At 39.9% G+C, this 22,028-nt stretch overlaps 1 protein-coding gene across 1 annotated transcript; it reads left to right on the top strand.

The window, feature by feature from the left end:
* Positions 1 to 3,990: 3,990 nt before the first annotated feature.
* LOC119506365 (high mobility group protein HMG-I/HMG-Y-like) lies at positions 3,991 to 4,283 on the top strand. The gene has a single exon (XM_037799392.1). The coding sequence runs from the start codon at positions 3,991 to 3,993 to the stop codon at positions 4,279 to 4,281; it is 291 nt and encodes a 96-aa protein (XP_037655320.1). The 3' UTR covers positions 4,282 to 4,283.
* The last annotated feature ends 17,745 nt before the right edge of the window (positions 4,284 to 22,028 follow it).

Genomic DNA, 22,028 nt, shown 5'->3' with positions numbered 1-22,028 from the left:
AGAAATAGAAGGGGACCTTAAAGGATGGAAAAATATTCCATGTTCATGGATAGGAAGGCTAAATGTCATTAAGATGTCAATTCTACCCAAACTCATCTACAGATTCAATGCAATCCCAATCAAAATTCCAACAACCTACTTTGCAGACTTGGAAAAGCTAGTTATCAAATTTATTTGGAAAGGGAAGATGCCTCGAATTGCTAAAGACACTCTAAAAAAGAAAAACGAAGTGGGAGGACTTCCACTCCCTGACTTTGAAGCTTATTATAAAGCCACAGTTGCCAAAACAGCATGGTACTGGCACAAAGATAGGCATATAGATCAATGGAATCGAATTGAGAATTCAGAGATAGACCCTCAGATCTATGGCCGACTGATCTTTGATAAGGCCCCCAAAGTCACCGAACTGAGCCATAATGGTCTTTTCAACAAATGGGGCTGGGAGAGTTGGATATCCATATCCAAAAGAATGAAAGAGGACCCCTACCTCACCCCCTACACAAAAATTAACTCAAAATGGACCAAAGATCTCAATATAAAAGAAAGTACCATAAAACTCCTAGAAGATAATGTAGGAAAACATCTTCAAGACCTTGTATTAGGAGGCCACTTCCTAGACTTTACACCCAAAGCACAAGCAACAAAAGAGAAAATAGATAAATGGGAACTCCTCAAGCTTAGAAGTTTCTGCACCTCAAAGGAATTTCTCAAAAAGGTAAAGAGGCAGCCAACTCAATGGGAAAAAATTTTTGGAAACCATGTATCTGACAAAAGACTGATATCGTGCATATACAAAGAAATCCTACAACTCAATGACAATAGTACAGACAGCCCAATTATAAAATGGGCAAAAGATATGAAAAGACAGTTCTCTGAAGAGGAAATACGAATGGCCAAGAAACACATGAAAAAATGTTCAGCTTCACTAGCTATTAGAGAGATGCAAATTAAGACCACAATGAGATACCATCTAACACCGGTTAGAATGGCTGCCATTAAACAAACAGGAAACTACAAATGCTGGAGGGGATGTGGAGAAATTGGAACTCTTATTCATTGTTGGTGGGACTGTATAATGGTTCAGCCACTCTGGAAGTCAGTCTGGCAGTTCCTTAGAAAACTAGATATAGAGCTACCATTCGATCCAGCGATTGCACTTCTCGGTATATACCCGGAAGATCGGAAAGCAGTGACACGAACAGATATCTGCACGCCAATGTTCATAGCAGCATTATTCACAATTGCCAAGAGATGGAAACAACCCAAATGTCCTTCAACAGATGAGTGGATAAATAAAATGTGGTATATACACACAATGGAATACTACGCGGCAGTAAGAAGGAACGATCTGGTGAAACATATGACAACATGGATGAACCTTGAAGACATAATGCTGAGCGAAATAAGCCAGGCACAAAAAGAGAAATATTATATGCTACCACTAATGTGAACTTTGAAAAATGTAAAACAAATGGTTTATAATGTAGAATGTAGGGGAACTAGCAGTAGAGAGCAATTAAGGAAGGGGGAACAATAATCCAAGAAGAACAGATAAGCTATTTAACGTTCTGGGGATGCCCAGAAATGACTATGGTCTGTTAATTTCTGATGGATGTAGTAGGAACAAGTTCACTGAAATGTTGCTATATTATGTAACTTTCTTGGGGTAAAGTAGGAACATGTTGGAAGTTAAGCAGTTATCTTAGGTTAGTTGTCTTTTTCTTACTCCCTTGCTATGGTCTCTTTGAAATGTTCTTTTATTGTATGTTTGTTTTCTTTTTAACTTTTTTTTTCATACAGTTGATTTGAAAAAAGAAGGGAAAGTTAAAAAAAAAAAAAAAAAAAGAAAAAAGACAAACAAGGAAAAAAAAAAAAAAAGATGTAGTGCCCCCTTGAGGAACCTGTGGAGAATGCAGGGGTATTCGCCTACCCCACCTCCATGGTTGCTAACATGACCACAGACATAGGGGACTGGTGGTTTGATGGGTTGAGCCCTCTACCATAAGTTTTACCCTTAGGAAGACGGTTGCTGCAAAGGAGAGGCTAGGCCTCCCTGTATTTGTGCCTAAGAGTCTCCTCCTGAATGCCTCTTCGTTGCTCAGATGTGGCCCTCTCTCTCTGGCTAAGCCAACTTGAAAGGTGAAATCACTGCCCTCCCCCCTACGTGGGATCAGACACCCAGGGAAGTGAATCTCCCTGGCAACGTGGAATATGACTCCCGGGGAGGAATGTAGACCCGGCATCGTGGGATGGAGAACATCTTCTTGACCAAAAGGGGCATGTGAAAGGAAATGAAATATGCTTCAGTGGCAGAGAGATTCCAAAACGAGCCGAGAGATCACTCTGGTGGGCACTCTTACGCACACTTTAGACAACCTTTTTTAGGTTCTAAAGAATTGGGGTAGCTGGTGGTGGATACCTGAAACTATTAAACTACAACCCAGAACCCATGAATCTCGAAGACAGTTGTATAAAAATGTAGCTTATGAGGGGTGACAGTGGGATTGGGAATGCCATAAGGACCAAACTCCACTTTGTCTAGTTTATGGATGGATGTGTAGAAAAGTAGGGGAAGCAAACAAACAGACAAAGGTACCTAGTGTTCTTTTTTACTTCAATTGCTCTTTTTCACTCTAATTATTATTCTTGTTATTTTTGTGTGTGTGCTAATGAAGGTGTCAGGGATTGATTTAGGTGATGAATGTACAACTATGTAATGGTACTGTAAACAATCGAAAGTACAATTTGTTTTGTATGACTGCGTGGTATGTGAATATATCTCAATAAAACGATGATTAAAAAAAAAATGAGGGAGAGATTAAGATATTCTCAATAAACAAAAGCTCTATAAGCAATACTATGGGGGTTCTTCAGACTAAAGGGAACACTGGACAATGGTTGAAAGCAGCAATAAGGAATAAAGAAGTGTGGTAAAGGTAACCATTTGGGTAATTATAAATGCCAGTATTATTGTCTGTATTGTTTGATATATAACTCCACTTCTCACTTCCTACATGTTCTAAAATGCAAATGCATAAAAAGTAATGATTATCTAGGTTTTTGGACATACAATGTACACAGATATAAGTGGTAATAAGCACAAAAAATTGTTGGGGGGTAGGATGGTGTAGGAAAAGTGCATGTGCATGCTTCTGAAGTTAAATCGTTATCAAACAAAATATGATTGTTATATATTTAAGATGTTAAATTTTAACCCCATGGTAACCACAAGGAAAATAGATGAAACATGTATCAAGACAGAAGTGAGAAGTCATTCAATATGGGCCAACACAAAGAAAGCAAATAAATATAAAAGTAGGCTTTAATGCAAATGAGGGGAGAAAAGGGTTAGACTTACAAAGGCTAAATAGCAAAATGGCAAATGAAATAGCAGAATGGCAGAAGAAAGACCTGTCTTATCAGTAGTAACTTTAAATGTAAATGGATTAAACTCTCCAGTCAAAAAGCAGGGATTGGCAGAATGAATAAAAAAGCATGACCCTACTCTATGCTGACTGCAAGAGAATCACATTAAAGTCAAAGATTCAAGCAGGTTGAGGGTGAAATGATAGGAAAAAACATGCCATTCAAGTAGTACCCAATATTTGATAAAATAGATTTTAAGTCAAAAACAGTATGAGATGTTCACTATATACTGATAAAGGCAATAATTCAACAGGAAGATGTAACAATTATATATGCAACTAACCACAGAGCCCCAAAATGTATTAAGCAAATACTGACAGATTTTCAGGGAGATATTGGTGGTTCCACATTAATAATAGGAGACTTTAATACACCTCTCTCAATAATAGATGGCTCTAATTGGGAATCCGAGCCCGGGCTATTTCTGGCACTGGCGTGGCTCCAAGAAGGCATTCACATTTTCTACCAGCGGCAGCGGAGGAGCCAGGCCGGTTCTCAGCGCCCAGCGGCCGAGCTCGCACATCCCAGCCATCGCTCCTCCACCTGCTCTGCAGAGAAGGAAAGATGAGTGAGTCGAGCTCGAAGTCCAACCAGCCCCTGGCCTCTAAGCAGGAAAAGGACGGCACTGAGAAGCGAAGGTGGGGCAGGCCATGCAAGCAGCCTCCGAAGGAGCACAGCGAAGTGCCAACACCTAAGAGATCTCGGGGCCAACCAAATGGGAGCAAACACAAGGGCGCTGCCAAGACCCAGAAAACCACCACAACTCCAGGGAGGAAACCAAGGGGCAAACCCAAAAAACTGGAGAAAGAGGAAGAAGAGGGCATCTCGCAGGAGTCCTCGGAGGAGGAGCAGTGACCCGACCGCCCACTCACCTCAAGGAGCATCACCTCTGCCCCCTCCCCCAGGCCCGCGCATCAACAGCCCCTCCTGGCACCCCCACCCACGCCCTCACCACCACACTACACCACACACCAGCCACTGTAGGGGTGCCCGTGGCCCAGTGGGAAAGTTTTCCTTAGGCTTTGGTTCCCAGCCACCCTTCCTTCCCACACGCAACACACACACACACACACACACACACACACACACACACACACCCTCTTGGACACGGCTAATGTTCCACTTGCCCTCACCCTGGAATCTGATGGAGTTGGCAAGTCATGTTTGTGCAGGTGGGACTGAGGGGTGGGGGGTGGGGACTGGGGCCACTTGCCCAAATCAGCTTCTACTCTGGGCCTGCTAGGCCTTTGCTCAGACAGGGCACTAATAACAAGGAGCTAGCCTTGCCCACTCCCACCCCTCTTTATCCTCCCCATCCCCCAAGGTTCTGGCTCCATCTTTCCTCTGTTCACAGACCACCTCTGGACAGTTGTGTTGGTTTTTGTTCAATGTTTCATTCTTAAAATGTCCACCATCACTGCTGCTGCTACCAGCACCAAATGTTCACCATCATTGCCTCCCCTGTTCTGCCCATGTTCGTCTCTCCCAAAATACTCTTCATGAGGAAGGGGGCTGGGGGTCAGCAGGCTGGGTCACTGGCTCCCCCCGTCCCGGGCAGGTGGGGCCCGGCCCCTAGGATGCTGCAGCAGAGTGAGGAAGGGAGGCCCGTGTGACCACTGAGGGTGGAGGGGCCACCCTCTCCCCCTGTTCTGTCAGGGAAGGGGGAAAGTATTATTTGTCCCAGCCTGGGGCCCTCCTCTGGTTTCCTGTTTGCAGTTACTTGAATTAAAAAAAAAAAATCCTTTTCTGGAAAAAAAAAAATAATAGTAATCATAGATAGGACATCTAGACAGAAGATCAATAAGGACAAACAAGACTTGAATGATACTCTAAACCAGCCAGACCTATCAGACATAATATAGAACACTTCACCCAACAAAAAACAGAATACACATTCTTCATGAGTGTACAAGGATCATTCTCCAGGAGAGACCAAATGTTGAGTCATAAAACAAGTCTCAATAAATTAAAAAATATTGAAATCATACAATGTATATTTTCTGACCACAATGATATGTGCAAAGACCATTCAGCTAGGAAAGAATAGTCTCTTCGAAAAGTAGTGCTGCTCCCTTTATCCAGTGTATGGATGGATGAGTAGAAAAATGGGGACTAAAACTAAAAGAAAAATAGGGTGGCATGGGGGGGGGGAATGATTTGGGTGTTCTTTTTTACTTTTATTTTTTATTCTGATTCTTTCTGACCTAAGGAAAATGTTCAAAAATAGATTGGGGTGATGAATGCATATATGATGGTTCTGTGAACAGTTGATTGTACACCATGGATGATTGTATGGTAAGTGAATATATCTCAATAAAACTGAATTTAATTAAAAAAAAATAATGCCTGACAAACCTTGAGGACTGATGGTTTGATGTGCTGAGCCCTCTATCACAGGACTTGCCCTTATGAGGCTCGTTACTGCAAAGAAGAGGCTAAACCTGCTTATAATTGTGCCTGAGACTCCCCCCCTGAGTGCCTCTTTGTTGCTCAGATGTGGCCCTCTCTCTCTCTAGCTAAGCCAACTCAGCGGGTGAACTCACTGCCCTCCCACCTACATGGGATCTACTCCCAGGGGTGTAAATCTCTCTGGCAACATGGGATATGACTCCCGGGGATGAATCTGGACCCAACACCATGGGTTTGAGAACATCTTCTTGACCAAAAAGCAGATGCAAAATGAAACAAAACAAAGTTTCAGTGGCTGAGAGATTCCAAATGGAGTCGAGAGGTCACTCTGGTGGGCACTCTATGCACTATGTAGATAACCCTTTTTAGGTTTTAGTGCAGTGAAACAGCTAGAAATAAATACCTGAGACTATCAAACTACAACCCAGTAGCCTTGATTCTTGAAGACAATTGTATAGCAATGCAGCTTACATGGGGTGACAGTGTGATTGTGAAAGCCTTGTGGTTTGCAGTCCTTTTATCCAGCATATGAATGGATGAGTAGAAAAATGGTGATAAAAAACTAAATGAAAAATAGGGTGGGGGGGATGATTTGGGTGTTCTTTTTTACTTTTATTTTTTATTCTTTTTTTCACTTTTTCTGGTAGAAGGAAAAGGTTCAAAAAATAGAATGGGGTGATGAATGCACAACTGTATGATGGTACTATGAACAACTGATTGTACACTTTGCATAATTGTATGGTATGTGAATATATCTCAATAAAAAAAAAATCAACTCAAAATGGACTAAAGACCTTAATATAAGAGCTATAACTATCAAACTCCTGGAAGAAAACGTAGGGAAACACCTCCAGGACCTTGTGTTAGGCAATGTTTTCTTGGACTTTATATTTAAAGTGCAAGCAACAAAAGAAACAATTAGTTAAATGAGAGCTCATCATCAAAACAAAAACTTCTGTGCCTCAAAGGACTTCATAATGAAAATAAAATGGCAACCAACACAATGGGAGAAAATATTGGGAAACCACATATCAGATAAGGGATTAATAACCAGAATATATAAAGAAATCCTTCAACTTAACAAAAAAAGTCAAAGAACCAAATTTAAAAATGGGAAAAAGACTTGAATAGACATCTCTCCAAAGAAGATATTCAAATGACCAAAAAGCACATGAAAAGATGCTCAGCATCATTAGTCATCAGAGAAATGCTAATCAAAACCACAAGATACCATTTCACACCCATTTGAATGGCTACTGTTTTTTAAAAGGAAAATAATCATTGTTGGAGAGAATATGGAAAAATAGGAACACTCATTCATTATTGGTGGCAATGTAAAATGGTGCAGCCACTGTGGAAGACAGTTTAGCGGTTCCTCAGAAAGCTAAGTGGAGAACTACCATATGACCTGGCAATCCCACTACTAAGCATATATCCCAAATAATTGACTACAGGAACTCAAACAGATATTTGCATACTGATGTTCATAGCATCATTATTCACAATTGTCAAATGATGGTAGCAACCCAGGTGTCTATCAACCAATGAATGGCTAAACCATATGTGGCAGATATATACAATGGAATATTATTCAGCTGTAAAAAGGAATGAAATCCCAATATAAGTGACAGCATGGATGAACCTTGAAGACATCGTGTTGAGTGAAATAAGCCAGACGCAAAAGGACAAATATTGTATGACCTCACTGTTTTGAAACAACTGGAATAAGCAAACTCATAGGGTCAGAATCTAGAATGTAATTTACCAAAGAACAGTGAGGTAGGGTATAGGGAATGGAAAGTTAAGGCTTAAAATGTACAGGGTTCTTATTTGGAATGATGGAAATGTTTTGGTAATGGGTGGTGGTGATGATAGCTTGACACTGTGAATGCAGTTAACAGCACTGAAATATATATATCTGAATATGATTAAAAGGGGAAATGTTTATATGGTAGAAGATTTTTAAAAATATATATTTTTAAATCCATGGAGCCACACTACACAAACAGTGAAGACTAAGTTAAACCATGAACTTTAATCAATAGTACAATTATAAAAATGTGCTATCATAAAAGTGTAACAAATGTTCCACACTAATGCAGGATGTTGGTGGTGGGGTCTTATATGGGAATCCTGTATTTTATTCATGATTGTTCTGTAAACCCACAGCCTCTCTAATTAAAACAAAAAAAAAAAAAAAAAAAAAAATGAAACCAAGATTTGGACTCTGGTTATGCTCATTTTTACTCTTTCAAGTTCTCTCAGGGACAGAGCTAGGAAATGTGTATATTTATATGTGTGTGTGCATATATTTGCATATGCATACATATGAAGATATAGATGTGTATGCTTACACACACAGAAATCAACATTTATTTCTACATCTACACTACATATTGAAAACTCTCATTCACACCATAACTTCCAACTCTAATCTACAGGGTTTACTCTAGCTTTTTCCCATAATATATTGCAACTCCCTTCTCTTACAGTGAGAATCCTGGCTCCCATTATCCTCATTACACTGACTTACTTGCTCAATCTGCTTGTTTTCAGTCAATCCCTTAAGCCCAGTAGGCTGCCATCCCCATCTGGCTATCTTCCTTGCTTGGGTGGAAATGCACTGAGCCAATAATCTATTTCAGAACATTTAATTACAATGATAAAAATGTAGATCTTGAACAAATAGCCTAAACCCATTCCTTTCTAGAAACTGCTACAAACATTTCAGTACAGCAGGCACTTTGAGTATGTTACTTCCAGCAATGTGGATGGGTTGGCGAGGGTGCAGGTTATTCCATGGTTGTGAAACAGTGTTTTCTCTATGAAAAGTTAACTCCTTTATGGGTTTAAATCCATGAGTTATACAATAAACACATGACATGAGCAAACATGCATTGATCAGTGTTTCCCAGTGTGCCACAAAAGAGAAAGGTGGCCATTGTTTTCATCCAGATTTTCACTTTGTAGAGACAATACAACTGATTTTGTGGGCTTTCTAAGGAGGCTCACATTTTCCCCAAGGCCCAAAGTTAGAAAGGGCAGACGACGCCTGGCTTCACAGGCCACTTAGCACTGCAATTCAACAGTTAAAAAATTGTGCAGGAAAATCCCACTTGATTTCTTGCTAGCATTTGATAGGAAAGACATCTTCATCAGATCGTTGACTACAGTTTCTGGAATCCGGGAAGGTCTTCAGGCCAATCAGATACCGCTCCTTTTCCTTTTTACTAGAAGCATTCTGTTCTAAATATGGATGGGGCTACATGATTTATTCTTAAACTTGCACTGGAGTCATTGGTAAGCTCCCAAGTGTTTAACAACCAGCTTGTGGGCAGAAAAGCCATGATATGTGGTGTTTGCCTATTTCTGTGGTGTCAATGCTCCCACCATGGCTAATTTCAAGCTACTGACATGACATCACTGAACTAGGAGCAGAAGTTTTATTCGGGTCTCAGGAGTGTGAGTCAGCTGCAGCCTGGATGCTTGTATCCAGCTATAAACCAACTCACCAATTAGACTCACCCATCCACTTAAACATCATCTTCAAACTGCCACAGACTTAAAAAGAAAGTTCTGTGCCCTGAGGAGATAAAGTTCAGAAACAGTTTGGAGACCTTGAATTCAAGTGTTCAAATATTTGACTCAGAGAGATGACCGTCCTGTGTCCATGATCAACAAAGTGTAAATCTAAGTGGGATGGGAAGAAAACAGGTGAAAGAAAATATAAAATAAGCAAACTGGTTTAAAGTCAAAACTGACCTTCGTGGTAAAGCATAAGGAATCAGCCACTTACTGTGTTTTCACTTCCTGGAGAGAAGTGAAAAAGCTCCAGGGGAGTTCCAGCTGGTTTCCTGTTAGGATTCCTAGGCTCTCCTGTTAGAGCCTGACTGGTGGTTATAGCCTGGACTCTCACTAACACATAGAGCACCTCTGCCCCCCACTGGCTGTTGGTTATACTGCAACTCAGGGATGGCCAAGGGCCATTTGGAACTGGCCTTTGGGAGAATCCTCCACAGGGGTTGCCTCGCCCGTTTCTCTTTTGATGAAATGTCAGGAGTTCTCTCTAGTGCCATCTATTTCTCACCGACTTCCTTTACAATTTTTAGCTCTTCATCTATTTCTCCTCTTGGGTGTTAGATATTTTTCCTGTCTTTACACTGTATATGGATTTCATTTGATCAGAAAATTTGTCAGGAGATGATTTGGAGTTGTTTCATATGTGTTTGGTTTTAATTTCTCCTTTTCTGGCTCTTAGGTGACAAACACCAGGCCCTGCTTCCTTGATTATAAGAAGCACTTCATGATATGGGCAGAGAGTATTATGGGCCCTCCCCAAGTTGCTGAGCTATTGCTGTTTTTCCCTCAAACATTGAGGACTGCCAATTTAGTGGGTCAAGACCTCCATCTGGGGGCTCTTCACTGTGAGGCTAGTTGCTGCAAGGGAGAGGCTAAGCCCAATTATAATTGGGCCTAGGAGTCGTCCCCCACCCCACCCCAGAGAGCCTCTTTCTTGCTCAGATGTGGCCCTCTCTCTAAGTCCACTCCGCAGGGGAACTCACTACCCTCCCCGCTTCGTGGGACGTGACTCCCACGTGTGTGAATCCCCCTGGCAATGCAGGACATGGCTCCTGGGGATGAGCATGGACCCAGCACTGTGGGATTGAGAGGATCTTCTTGACCAGAAGGGGGAGGAGAGATGAAGCAAAATAAGGTTCCAGTGGCTAAGAGATTTCAAATGGAGTCCAGAGGTCACTCTGGAGGGTATTCTTATGTGCTATATAGATATCACCTTTTTGTCTTTGGTGTGTTGGAATGGCTAGAGGGAAATACCTGGGGTTGTGGAGCTGCAACCCAGTGACCTTGATTCTTGAATACCATTGTGTAACTATGAAGATTGCATAGTGTGACTGAGAAAACCTTGTGGCTTGCATTCCCTTTATCCAGTGTATGGACAGATGAGTGGAAAAATGGGGACAAAAATTAGATGAAGAATAGGTTGGGATGGAGGAGATGGAAAGATTTAGGTGTTTTTTTTTTGCTTTTATTTTTATTTTGGAGTAAGGGAAAGGTTCAAATATGGTTTCTAGTGATGAATGCACAACTGTATGACGATACTGTGAACAATTGTACACTGTGGATGACTGTAAGGTATATGAATATATCTCAATTAAACTGTATTAAAAAAAGTAAATGAACAATGCAGGTAGGAGGGGAATGGGATGTTTTGGATGTTCTTTTTTATTTTATTCTTTGGAGTAATGAAAATGTTCAAAGTTTGCGATGATAAAGACACAGCTATATGAGATACTGTGAACAACTGATTGTTCATTTTGAATGACTTATGTTATGTGATTATATCTCAATAAAATTGCATTAAAAATGAAAAAAAAAAAGCACTTCAGCTACCTATTCTGTGTTGACACCTGAAGTTCATGGTTTCTTGTGATCCCAGTGATAGAGCCAAAGCACCAACCATAGCCGCAAAGCAGTCTTGGTGTCCTGGAGCCTGAGTGCACTTGCCACAGCCTAAATCTCTGCAGGGAGCTGGACCAGTTATTGAAACTTGAGTCACAAAGCCCAGTCTGTAATGAGGATGCTCCATCTATTGAAGATGCTCAAGTGTCTGATTCTGTCCTTTCATTTTGGTATCTCTCACCATGGTTTCTTGGTAATTGGACTTATGAATTAGGCTAGACTAAAGGCAACTGGGGGACAGTGGAGTGCCTGAGGGTGAGGAACGTGCCTTTCAGTTGGTCTGCTCTAACCTATGTAGCAACCTCCACTTATTTCTGATCTTGCTCTGAAACCAAAGCAGCAGTTGCACAGTACAGGTATCCCCCAAAGAGAACTGTTTTCATCATTCTGCATTAAATTAATTTCAATTTTGGATTGAGGCCTGAATCCAATTTTTAATCCTATTTATGGAGTGAAATTTGTGTCACTATTGCTAGCTTGGTCTTCTCTCACCATCTTCTATCATACCCTGAATATGGCTTCCCATTACTGAAAAGGAATTTTCTTACCTCTCTATGATCACTTTCAAATACAAAATTCAAGGTTTCTTATTTTAAAGAACTGTTTCCTGCTCTTGTTTCATACAGTAGAAACAGTAGAGGGACCCCAGCTAGAGTATGAGATTCAGCCACTTTACCTTAGTGAAGGATCCCCTAACTCTCTAGAGAAGTAACATTGAACCCTAGGGTTTCCTGGCACACATGAAAAAGGCTTAAGAAACAGAGCTAAATGGAGCTAACTCTCCTGGGAGCACAGGTGAAATCACCTTTATTTGGGACTGAGGAGAGCTTTGCAACCACATCCATCCTGGCAGGGAGAGAGAAGGTAGTTTAGTGTCTTCTTTTGAGAATCATGAAAATGAAAGGAGAACAGCAGCAGAATCTTGGACCTAAGCCATTATTTATCACTGACATCACAAAACCCCAGAGCTGGGGTGTGGGGAGAGGAGATATTTGGTAGGCCAGGGGCCAACTCAAACTCATTGTGTCCTCTTGGTTGACAAACTTTACAAACGCCCTTTTCATCATTATTGCTTTGTCACTTGTCCTATTTTTCTCCCTTTTTGTTTCTTCCTTATCCTATAGATAATGTCCAAATTGTGTAGAAAATAAACTCCTATGGACAACTCTGTGAATTTTGGATGAGCCACTGTCTAATGATCAGAAAACTTTGTAGAGGTTCTTGGCATGTGGCAGTGGCATTCTAAATCAGTGTCTATGTGGTTTTGCTAAAAATAGATTGGGGATCAGTTTTGCTTCTTAATACCAGGTAAGGCTGATCAAGCAATTAAAAATTGTGGCAAGAAGCTGACTGTCTATCTAGGAAGATGAGACATAGTCCAGAACAAGTAATAAAGAAGTGTCAAACAATCCATTTAATAACAACAATGATATTAATAACTACTGTGTATTCCGTACTTCATTCCGAGTGTTGTGCTAAATGTTTTATTTACATTAGCTCATTAAGTCCTCAAAACAACTTTATGAGGTACTATTATTACTCCCATTTTAGGGATTAGGAAACTGAGGTTCACAAAGACTAAGTAATTTGCCAGGGTTCAAATCCAGGCTCTCTGACACTTTAAATGGCACACTATCCATACTGCCTCATAAGAGCAACTAGAGTTCAAAGGGGGAAGATCAAGGTGGGCTGAAGGAAACCTTTGCAGGAAAGGAATCCTGAAGGGTGGATAAGGTTCAGGGGGCAAAGAAATGAAGGAGAAGACCTTCCATTGGAGCAGACATGGTGGGAGGACAGGCAAAGAAGTGAAAGTGAGCAGGCATGTTGGAATTCCCAGAATAAACCTGCATACCCCCTGCAGATGCTTTGCGTGTGGGAGATGAGGAGGGTGGGGAACAGTGGTCAGGCAGGAAAAGCAGATTGAGGTCAGGTCTTGGAAGGACTTCCTCAATAGCACCTTTAGGAAGTGGTTTAAAAAGATAGAATTAGGTTCAGGACAGACAAATAAACAGATCACTATGATTGTCCTTGATGTGAGGTGATAAAGGTATGTACTCGAGCCATGGCAGATCATACCCACCAGACAAGAGGTGTCTCCAGTAGAAACCAGCACTTTATAACCTGAACACTTTATAATCTAATCCTTATCAGTAAGTATCAACCACTAATGTGTTTGTAACCTTGACCCAGTTGGCTAAAAATAATACCTATATCTGAAAGGCTTTACCAAGTCCCTTTCAGACACCTTGTCTCATTTCGTTCTCACAAGTGAGCTTAGGAATTATTATTATTGCTATTATCATTATCATTAGAATCCTCAGGTTACAGATGAAGAAACTGAGGCTCAGAGAGCAAATGACTTGTGAAAAGCCTCCAAAATAGAAATGAGTCAAACCCAGATCATCTTATTCCAGTCGTTCATTAATCTATTGCACAAACATTGAACGATCACAGTATGCTGAGCACTGTTAGGTGTTGGGTGTGTGAAGACAAATAACTCACACTCACCAGTGTAGGGAGTTCATGGGAGTGCATGAATAAACATAATAGATGTGGTACCTATAGCTAACAGTACTTGTCTAAGTCTCTCGATATTTGTAAATGGGATGAAAGTGTATTTTTTCAGAGAGCACTTTTCAGAATTCAAAAGGTCAATTCAAATGCAATTTATTTTGCTGCCTCACTTCATGCATGAGGACAGCTGAAAAGGGCTAGCTGCTCTTCCTACAGAGTGAAGCCAAAAAGCAATGAGTCTGATTTCTGTATGCTTGCAAAGAAAGTCATTCTCACCACTTCAGTCACTTCACAGAGAGAGGCAAGCACTGACTGATACAAACCTGCCACCTGCTGGAGCCAAGCAGAACTAACCCAAAGTGCCTGTGTGTCTGATGACCAATGTGGGCCATCTAACAAGACTATGTTCTCTCCTTCAAACCCTAGAGTGTCACTGTGACTGTTCCTGGCCACCTCCATTTTTAATAGGCAAAGCTTGGTGAAATCGAACACCAAGAAACTTTCAGCAGAAATCAAAAAGAATTTGCACACAAATTCTTTTGTCTTTTTGTGCAGAGGTCTTTTTGTGCAGAAAGACCTCTGCACAAATCCCATCTTGGCTCCTCACTAGCTATGTCACTTTGAACATGTTATAAAACCCAGTTTCATTGCCTGTAAAGCAAGAGTACTGACAATCAAATATTTTTTGATTGAAGGAATGGATGAAGAAAATGCATGAATAAATTTTTATTGGTAGTATTTGAAAAAGTTTATGTTAAGCACCTATTGTATGTTGTGCACAGCACTGAGTCAAAAAATAAATTGTAGCTATAGGTATTATCAATAGATTTATAGACAAAGAGGGGTATTCTATCCACTTTGCTGTGTAAATTTGTTAGGGCTTGCTATCTATTAATATCTGTATATGAGATACTCAGGTATTTTTAAAACAAATTTTAGAGGAATTTTCTTTAATCAGTTGCCTCCTCTGATACTATCCATAAGCCTAATAATAATAACAGTGACGATAGCTAACACCTTATGTGCTAGGTACTTTCCAGAGATTATTGCATTTAATCCTTAAAACAGCCTTATAGGACTGATATTATTATTACCCCATGTTGCTGCAGATAAGGATACCAAGGCTCAGCAAATTTAAGTTTAGCAGACACCAGTGGATAGGCAACTGGTCTACCCTTCTTCCTTGTTGGCAGAGCTCATATTTTATTCAAGTGTCCATCCCACCTCAAGCGGCTCACTATGTAGGTTGGTATACAGGTTAGAGAGGTCAATCACAGAAAACCCACTCTCCCTGCAAGGGATTGGCTTATCCAGGAATGAGTGACCTAGTTATGTCCAATAATTCATGAGATGAGTCTGCTAGAGGCCTTCTGGAAAAGAATTACTGGCTAATAAAAAGAGATACATGAGAAGAAAAGTTCATTTTTCTTCCCTCAGATGTTTTTGTGACTCAAGGAACCAGGAAGACTAGCTAAAGATCAGACTGATATATTGAAGATGGCAGAATAGAAAGATGGAAAGAACCTACATTAATGTTATTGAACCACTAAATTAACCAACCTTGAGACCTCTTAATATATGCAATAATAAATTATTAGTCTTGTTTAAGTCTTTGAGGCTGAGTTTTCTGTCACTTGCAATCAAAATTTTCTTAACAGAATTATTAAGTAACTTATTAAAGATCACACACCCAGCAATGGTAAAGTCAGAATTTGAAAACAGATCTGTTGAATACCAGCACTTAAGCTCTTAATCTCTTCAGCCCCAGCCCAGATTCCCAGAATCCATACCCTGGGGATGGATAAGGAAAGGGCTGGGGTATAGGAGAGGGGATCCTGAAGAGCATAATAACAATAGTGACTGTAGCTAACATCTGTGTGCTAGGTACTTTCCAGGAATTATTGCATGTAATCTTCTAACACCCCTATAGGAACAGATATTATCAGTACCCCATGTTGCTGTGACTAAGGAAACTGAAGCTCAGCAAATTCAAGTTTAGCAGACACCCACGGGTAGGCAACTGGTCTACCCTGAGTGTTTCTGCAGAGTCACTGTACAGAAGAGGAAATGACAGAAAACTGGACAAATTCATCCCTGGGATGACCCTACAGCCACTCTACTTCCTTACATCTTCTTCTTTATATCTAGGTCTGCGAAATCCACTTTCTTAAGAATTTCTTATCTACTGTTTTCCTGTTTGTCTTATCCTCCCTATCATTATCATTAGGACCTCAGGTTACAGATGAAGAAACTGTAATAAGAAACACATATTTTCCTTATTTTTTTTTTTTTTGATAGTAGCCACCCCAGTGACTGTGAAGTGGTGTCACATTGTAGTTTTGATTTGCATTTCCTTAATTATTAATGAAGTCAAACATCTTTTCATGTGATTATTGGTCATTTGTTTATCTTCTTTGGAGAAATGCCTATTTACTATCTTTCCATGCAACTGAGTTCATAAGTGTTCCTATTGTTATTTTTTAAATTGTGGTAAAATGCACGTAACATTTACCATTTTAACCATTTCAAAGTGCACCATTCAGTGGTATTAAGCACATTCACAATGTTGGGCAGCCATCACCCCTATCTAGTTCCAACGGTTTCATCACTCCAAAGGAAACCCCATACCCATTAAGCAGTCACTCTCCTTTACCGCCTCAACCCAGCCTCTGGCAACCAGTAATCTGGTTTTTGTCTTTATAGGTTTGCCTACTTTGGACATTTCATAAAAATGCAATCATACAATATGTGACTTTTTGTGTCTGGCTTATTTCATTCAGCATGTTTTCAAGGTTCATTCATATGGTAGTACTCATTCATTTTATGGCTGAATAATATTCTCTTGTATGTATATACCACATTTTGTTTATCCATTCAGCATTGATGGACATTTGGGTTGTTTCCACCTCTTGGCTATTGTGAATAGTGTTGCAATGGACATTCACGTATAAGTTTTTGTTTGGACATCTGTTTTCAATTCTTTGGGTATATACTTAGCAGCAGAATTGCTGGGTTATATGACAATTCTATGTTTAACTTTTTTAGAAACTACCAAATTGAATTCCATAGCAGCTGAATCATTTTACATTCCCACCAGTAATGTAAAAGGGTTCCACTTTCTCCACGTCCTCTCCAACATGGATTTTCCTTATTTTTTTTAATAGTTGCCATCCCAGTGACTGTGAAGTGATGTCACATTGTAGTTTTGATTTGCATTCCCTTAATTATTAATGAGGTTGAATATCTTTTCATGTGATTGTTGGTCATTTGTTTGTCTTCTTTGGAGAAATGCCTGTTCAAGTTCTTTACCCATTTTTTAATTGAGTTGTTTATTTTGTTGTTGAGTTATAAGGGTTCTTTGGATATTCTGGACACTAGATCCTTATCAGTTATATGATTGCAAATATTTCCCCATTCTGCAGTTTGTCTTTTCGCTCTCTTGATAGTGTCTTCTGACACAAAAAAGGTTTTAATTTTGATAAAGTCCAATTTATCTATTTTTTCTGTTGCTTCTTGTGCTTTTGATGTTATATCTAAGAAACTATTGCCAAATACAAGGTCATGAAGAGTTACCTTTATGTTTCCTTCTAAGAGTTTCATAGTTTTCGCTCATATCTAAGTCTTTGATGTATTTTGAGCTAATTTTTGTATAGGGTGTAAGGTAAGAGTCCAACTTCATTTTTGCATGTAGATATCCAGTTGTTCTAACACCACTTGTTGAAGAAGAGTTCAGTTTTAAATTACTTTTATCTCAAAGCACTAGGACAAATTATGGTGACGTGTGTTCTTTCCTTTTAGATCAGTATTGAGCACTGTGGATCTGCCCACTAAAATCATGACAATTTATTCTTTTAAAATAGTTTTCATCTTCTGGAGTCACAGGTGGTTTTCCTTAGAAAGGAGTACAAAGCAGCATGAATTTGATTCATTCTTAGAGTTAATATTTGTGTTGATCAGAATAGGTCAGGTTATGCTGCAGTGACAAATTAACTAGAAAACTTAGTGGCTTAACACAACAAAGATGTATTTCTAACTCATACTATATGTCTGATGCAGGTTGGCAGAGGTTCCTCTTCCACCTACTTGCTCAAGGCTGATAAAGTCTCCAACAATTTGTGCCACTGCTATCTTGCATGGTTTTCAGGGCTGCAATGTCAGAAGAAGAGGGTTTATGAAGTATCTCAGACTGAAAGTGACATATATCACATCTGCTCACAACTACTGTCCAGAATTTGTCATGCTGCCCTCTAAATATATGAGACAGGAGGTATTCCCTAAGCCCACAAAGGAGAGGAGAGCCAGATATGAAGAGCAATAATTATCTCTATCACTGAATACTTTCATTTGTGCTTTAAAAATAGGAAGAAAAAACAAAGAATATCTACCTACCTATCTACCTCCAAATTATTTGGATAATATATCTCTGAAAGGAAACTCAAAATTGGTTGCGTCTAGCTAGAAGAGTAATGAGGTAGCTAAGAGGAGACAGGAGTGAGAAGAAGACTTTCCACTCTTTACACTCTCACTTTCTGAATTTTGAACCATTTGTATACATTTCTGTGGAGAAGAACCCCCAACTAAAGAAAAATAAAGTCAGAAATAAAAAATTTATCCTTTCAGGATAGCAAATAGCTTCTAAGCATAAGTGTATTTACCAGCAACTTTGAAGTTCAAAGGAAAATAATTCAAAGCAAATATATTTTTCCAGCCCTTTGAGTAAAAATAACATTGTTTACTAAACCATTAATGTTTTCAATCATTAAGATTTTTGCTAATGCCAAATAAGAATCAATACTCATCTTTTCTTTTCATGGACATTAAATACCTCTTGTTTTTAAAAGAAAACAAAAAAATGATTATAACCAGAATCCTAGACCATTCCTTCTCAGAGTGTGGTTTGGGGATCCTGGAGATGCTAAGTCCCTTTTAGGAGGTTAGTGAGGTCAAAACTATTTTTCATAGTAATGCTGAGATGTTATTTGCCTTTTTCACCCTCATTCTCTCAAGTGTGCATTAGTGTTTTCCAGAGGCTATAAGATATATGATATTGCAACAGATTGAATGCAGAAGTAGTTATGAGAATCCAGTTGTCTTTTAATAGAAGGTGTTTAAGAGATTTACCAGGCAAGTACCAGGAAATGTAAAACAGCACCACTTTTTACACTAAATCTTTTTAGTTTTGGAAAATGGGTTATTTTTCATAAAAATATAGTATTTATGCTAAGAAGTCAGGGGTTTACTATTGCATTTTAAAATAAATTAAATATTTTTAAAGTTCTCAGTTTTATTTTGAATATGGTTAAATATCAATAGACTTAACGCATATATACAAAAGCTCTTTTAGATTCTAAATATTTTTTAAGAGTGTAAAGGAGCCCTGAAACCAAAACATTTGAGAATTGCTATTCTAGTCCAGTGTGTGACGATGTTTCTTCCTCTCCCACTTATGAACTAAGTGTCAAATGGCAAGATTTGGCATGCCTTGCTTCAGCTAATTTCCACTTTCTCTCTAGTTGGGAGTAGATTTAAGCTTTCATCCACAGACTCTGGAGTCTGCATTCTCTTCATCTACCCACACATTAAATTTCAGTAGAACTTGGGTTCATCGAGGAGACATTCAGGCAATCTCCAGCCTTGGGAAATTACAGTTCTGTGCCTCCCAGCCACCCCCGCTCTCTTCCCACAAACCACAGGTCCAGCTTTTCAGTGCCTGGCCTCTTCAGGACTCTCACCCCAGTTTCTCTGCCTACATGCTTCTGCATACAGACCAGCCACTAACTGGAACAAGGTTGTAGAGGGCACAGAATAATGTTTTTACATAGAAAGATACCACGCCAGAATATTCAGGCCTTCAACACAAGCACACAAGAACACACCCTGGAATGGCATAGCCTGCTACATTCTGGAATTCATCTATACAATTCCCAAAAGATCTCTATAACATCCACATCTCCTCCAGAGGGGAGGGTTACCTACTTTTATGCCCTGCCTCTTTGAAACTCACTCTGACCCACCCAACCCAACTCTCATCTCCACTGCAGCAGCTGTGCAAGCTGAAGTTTCACAAATGCAAGCAGGCAGATGTTCAATAAGGGGCACCCCTCCCACAGCTGTCATGGAGGGGTAGGGTGGACAGATAGAGGCCCAGGTCCATTTGCAAGAGTTATCAGCCCTAACCTCACACCACCACAGGATATGATGATGAGTCTGGATGGAAAGAGATCAGCAGGTTATGTACTTATACAATAGGGCTCCCTTCAACTTATGTCCAAATGAGAGAGACACTAGGATGGGAGGCTTTTTCCTTTGGGAGCTCTGTCCATGTTTCTTGATTGCAAGGGGAGCATCTGAGTGATAGGCTTCTCACCTTTATCTCTCTGCTTTGTGGTGAGGAGGAGGAGGTAGATAGGAGGAGAAGTGGGAAATAGTCTGAAGCTCTTCAAGATAGAGAACATAATGAGAAGATTAAGCCACACTGAAGCTATAAAATTCCAAGATTTTATAATTTTACTCTTTATATTCTAGGAACCTGTTGTTTAACTTCCATTGAGGCAAAATCCCAATGCAAGCACACATCCAAAACCATGTCTCCACTGACTAAGTTATGTGATTTGAGGGAGGCTGAAAGAAGGGTCTGCCCCCCAAATATTGCCACTGCTGTCTTCCTATGGTGTTTGAAGCTCTCAGTTAGGGTTTTACCTTTATGGTAAGGTAGGGGAATCCAAGTGAAGTCTGAAAGCCATTCACATGAATGCCCATATTCTCCAAGTTGATTCTGTCAACAAGTCTTGTAATATTAAAGTTAAAATGGCTCTAATTCCTGTACTGTACATAACCCTTGCACTTTTCATATTCTCTGAATTGCTTTCTTCTTTTTTCTTTTTCTCAGTTAGCACCTCTACCCCATGTGGCAGATAAAATGCTCCACTGTGGAACATGGGAGCTGGCCTCTGGTACAGCTGACAAGGAGCTGAATGATGCCACCTAAAAATATAAGGGGTTTAGCTCTCCATAGGGTAAACCTTGACCAATTGGAAACAGGAGATGAGAGAGAGAGAATCAGGCAGACAAATACCCTTCTTTTTCTGCCCTGCATGATCTGCTCCACAGTGTGTTTTCTCCTTGTGAACCCTCTAGAGTAGTCATATGTACAAAATGAAGACTTGTGAGAAGTTGGAGCCAGCATAATGTATCATAATGGTTAGCATCACATCCTTCTTTTTCTTTATTCACTTCTGTTTGTTTTCACTCATCCTCACCACCCCCGGCTTGCAGCTCCCAAATAAAGTGCTATCACTTTGATCCTTCCCTCGGGCTTTGCTTTCTAGAGGACCAAGGGTAAAATACTCCTTGTTAAGACTTTTGAGGATATCCAAATAAATAGCATCCTCCCTTTCTCTCTAGGTTCTAAACAAGTTGAAGAAAAGAGAAAAACAAAATATGCAGGCCAAATAACAGCTTTGCTAAGTTCTAAGAGATAGTCTAGGTTGAGAATCAAATGTGCCTGCCAAATGAGCCAAAGGCTTTCATACCTGTCCCAGTGTTAGATTGGGACAGACTTTGCCATGCAGAAGTGGCCTACCCAGATGAGAGATGGCAGCATGTAGAAGGAGAAAAGAAGTTCACATTCTGTGTGGGTGTAGTGAAGACAGAATTGTACTGAGCATGCTCCACTATTCTTCCCAATTTTTTAAATCAGATAAGTCATTCCTCTTCTTCAGGGACAGAACGAGTAAAGGGGCAAAAGGGAGATCTAGCGTTATGATAAATGGGCTCCCTCCAGAGGAAGGAAACCTAAAAAGTGGGAAAGAAGCATTCCCACTGAATAGTTCTCATCCCATGTACTGTGGCAACACACAAGCTCCCAGAAATCTATGCATTTCTCCTTGACAAGACTGCTCCTATTTCCTGCTCTTTCCATGTTCTTGCATTCTTATCTCCTCATTTTATCTCTTGTGATCAGTCTCTTCTGTCCACCCTGTTCCAAACCAAACATGAAACACACCTACTTTCCCCTTAACTCCCCCAAAGAAGCTAGGAAAATGAGACCACTGAATTCAAAACTTACTAAAGATTTGACGGTAACAGACAGCTCAATACAGAGAATATTTAAAGACTGAATAGTGAGAGGATTTATGACCCAACCATGATGGAAGAGCTTGCATCATATTAACCCTCTCATCAAAAACAACTCTAAATAT

This window comes from Choloepus didactylus, chromosome 11 (genome assembly GCF_015220235.1).
Source record: "Choloepus didactylus isolate mChoDid1 chromosome 11, mChoDid1.pri, whole genome shotgun sequence".
Taxonomy (NCBI): domain Eukaryota; kingdom Metazoa; phylum Chordata; class Mammalia; order Pilosa; family Megalonychidae; genus Choloepus; species Choloepus didactylus.
This window is presented reverse-complemented; position numbering and strand designations above follow the sequence as displayed.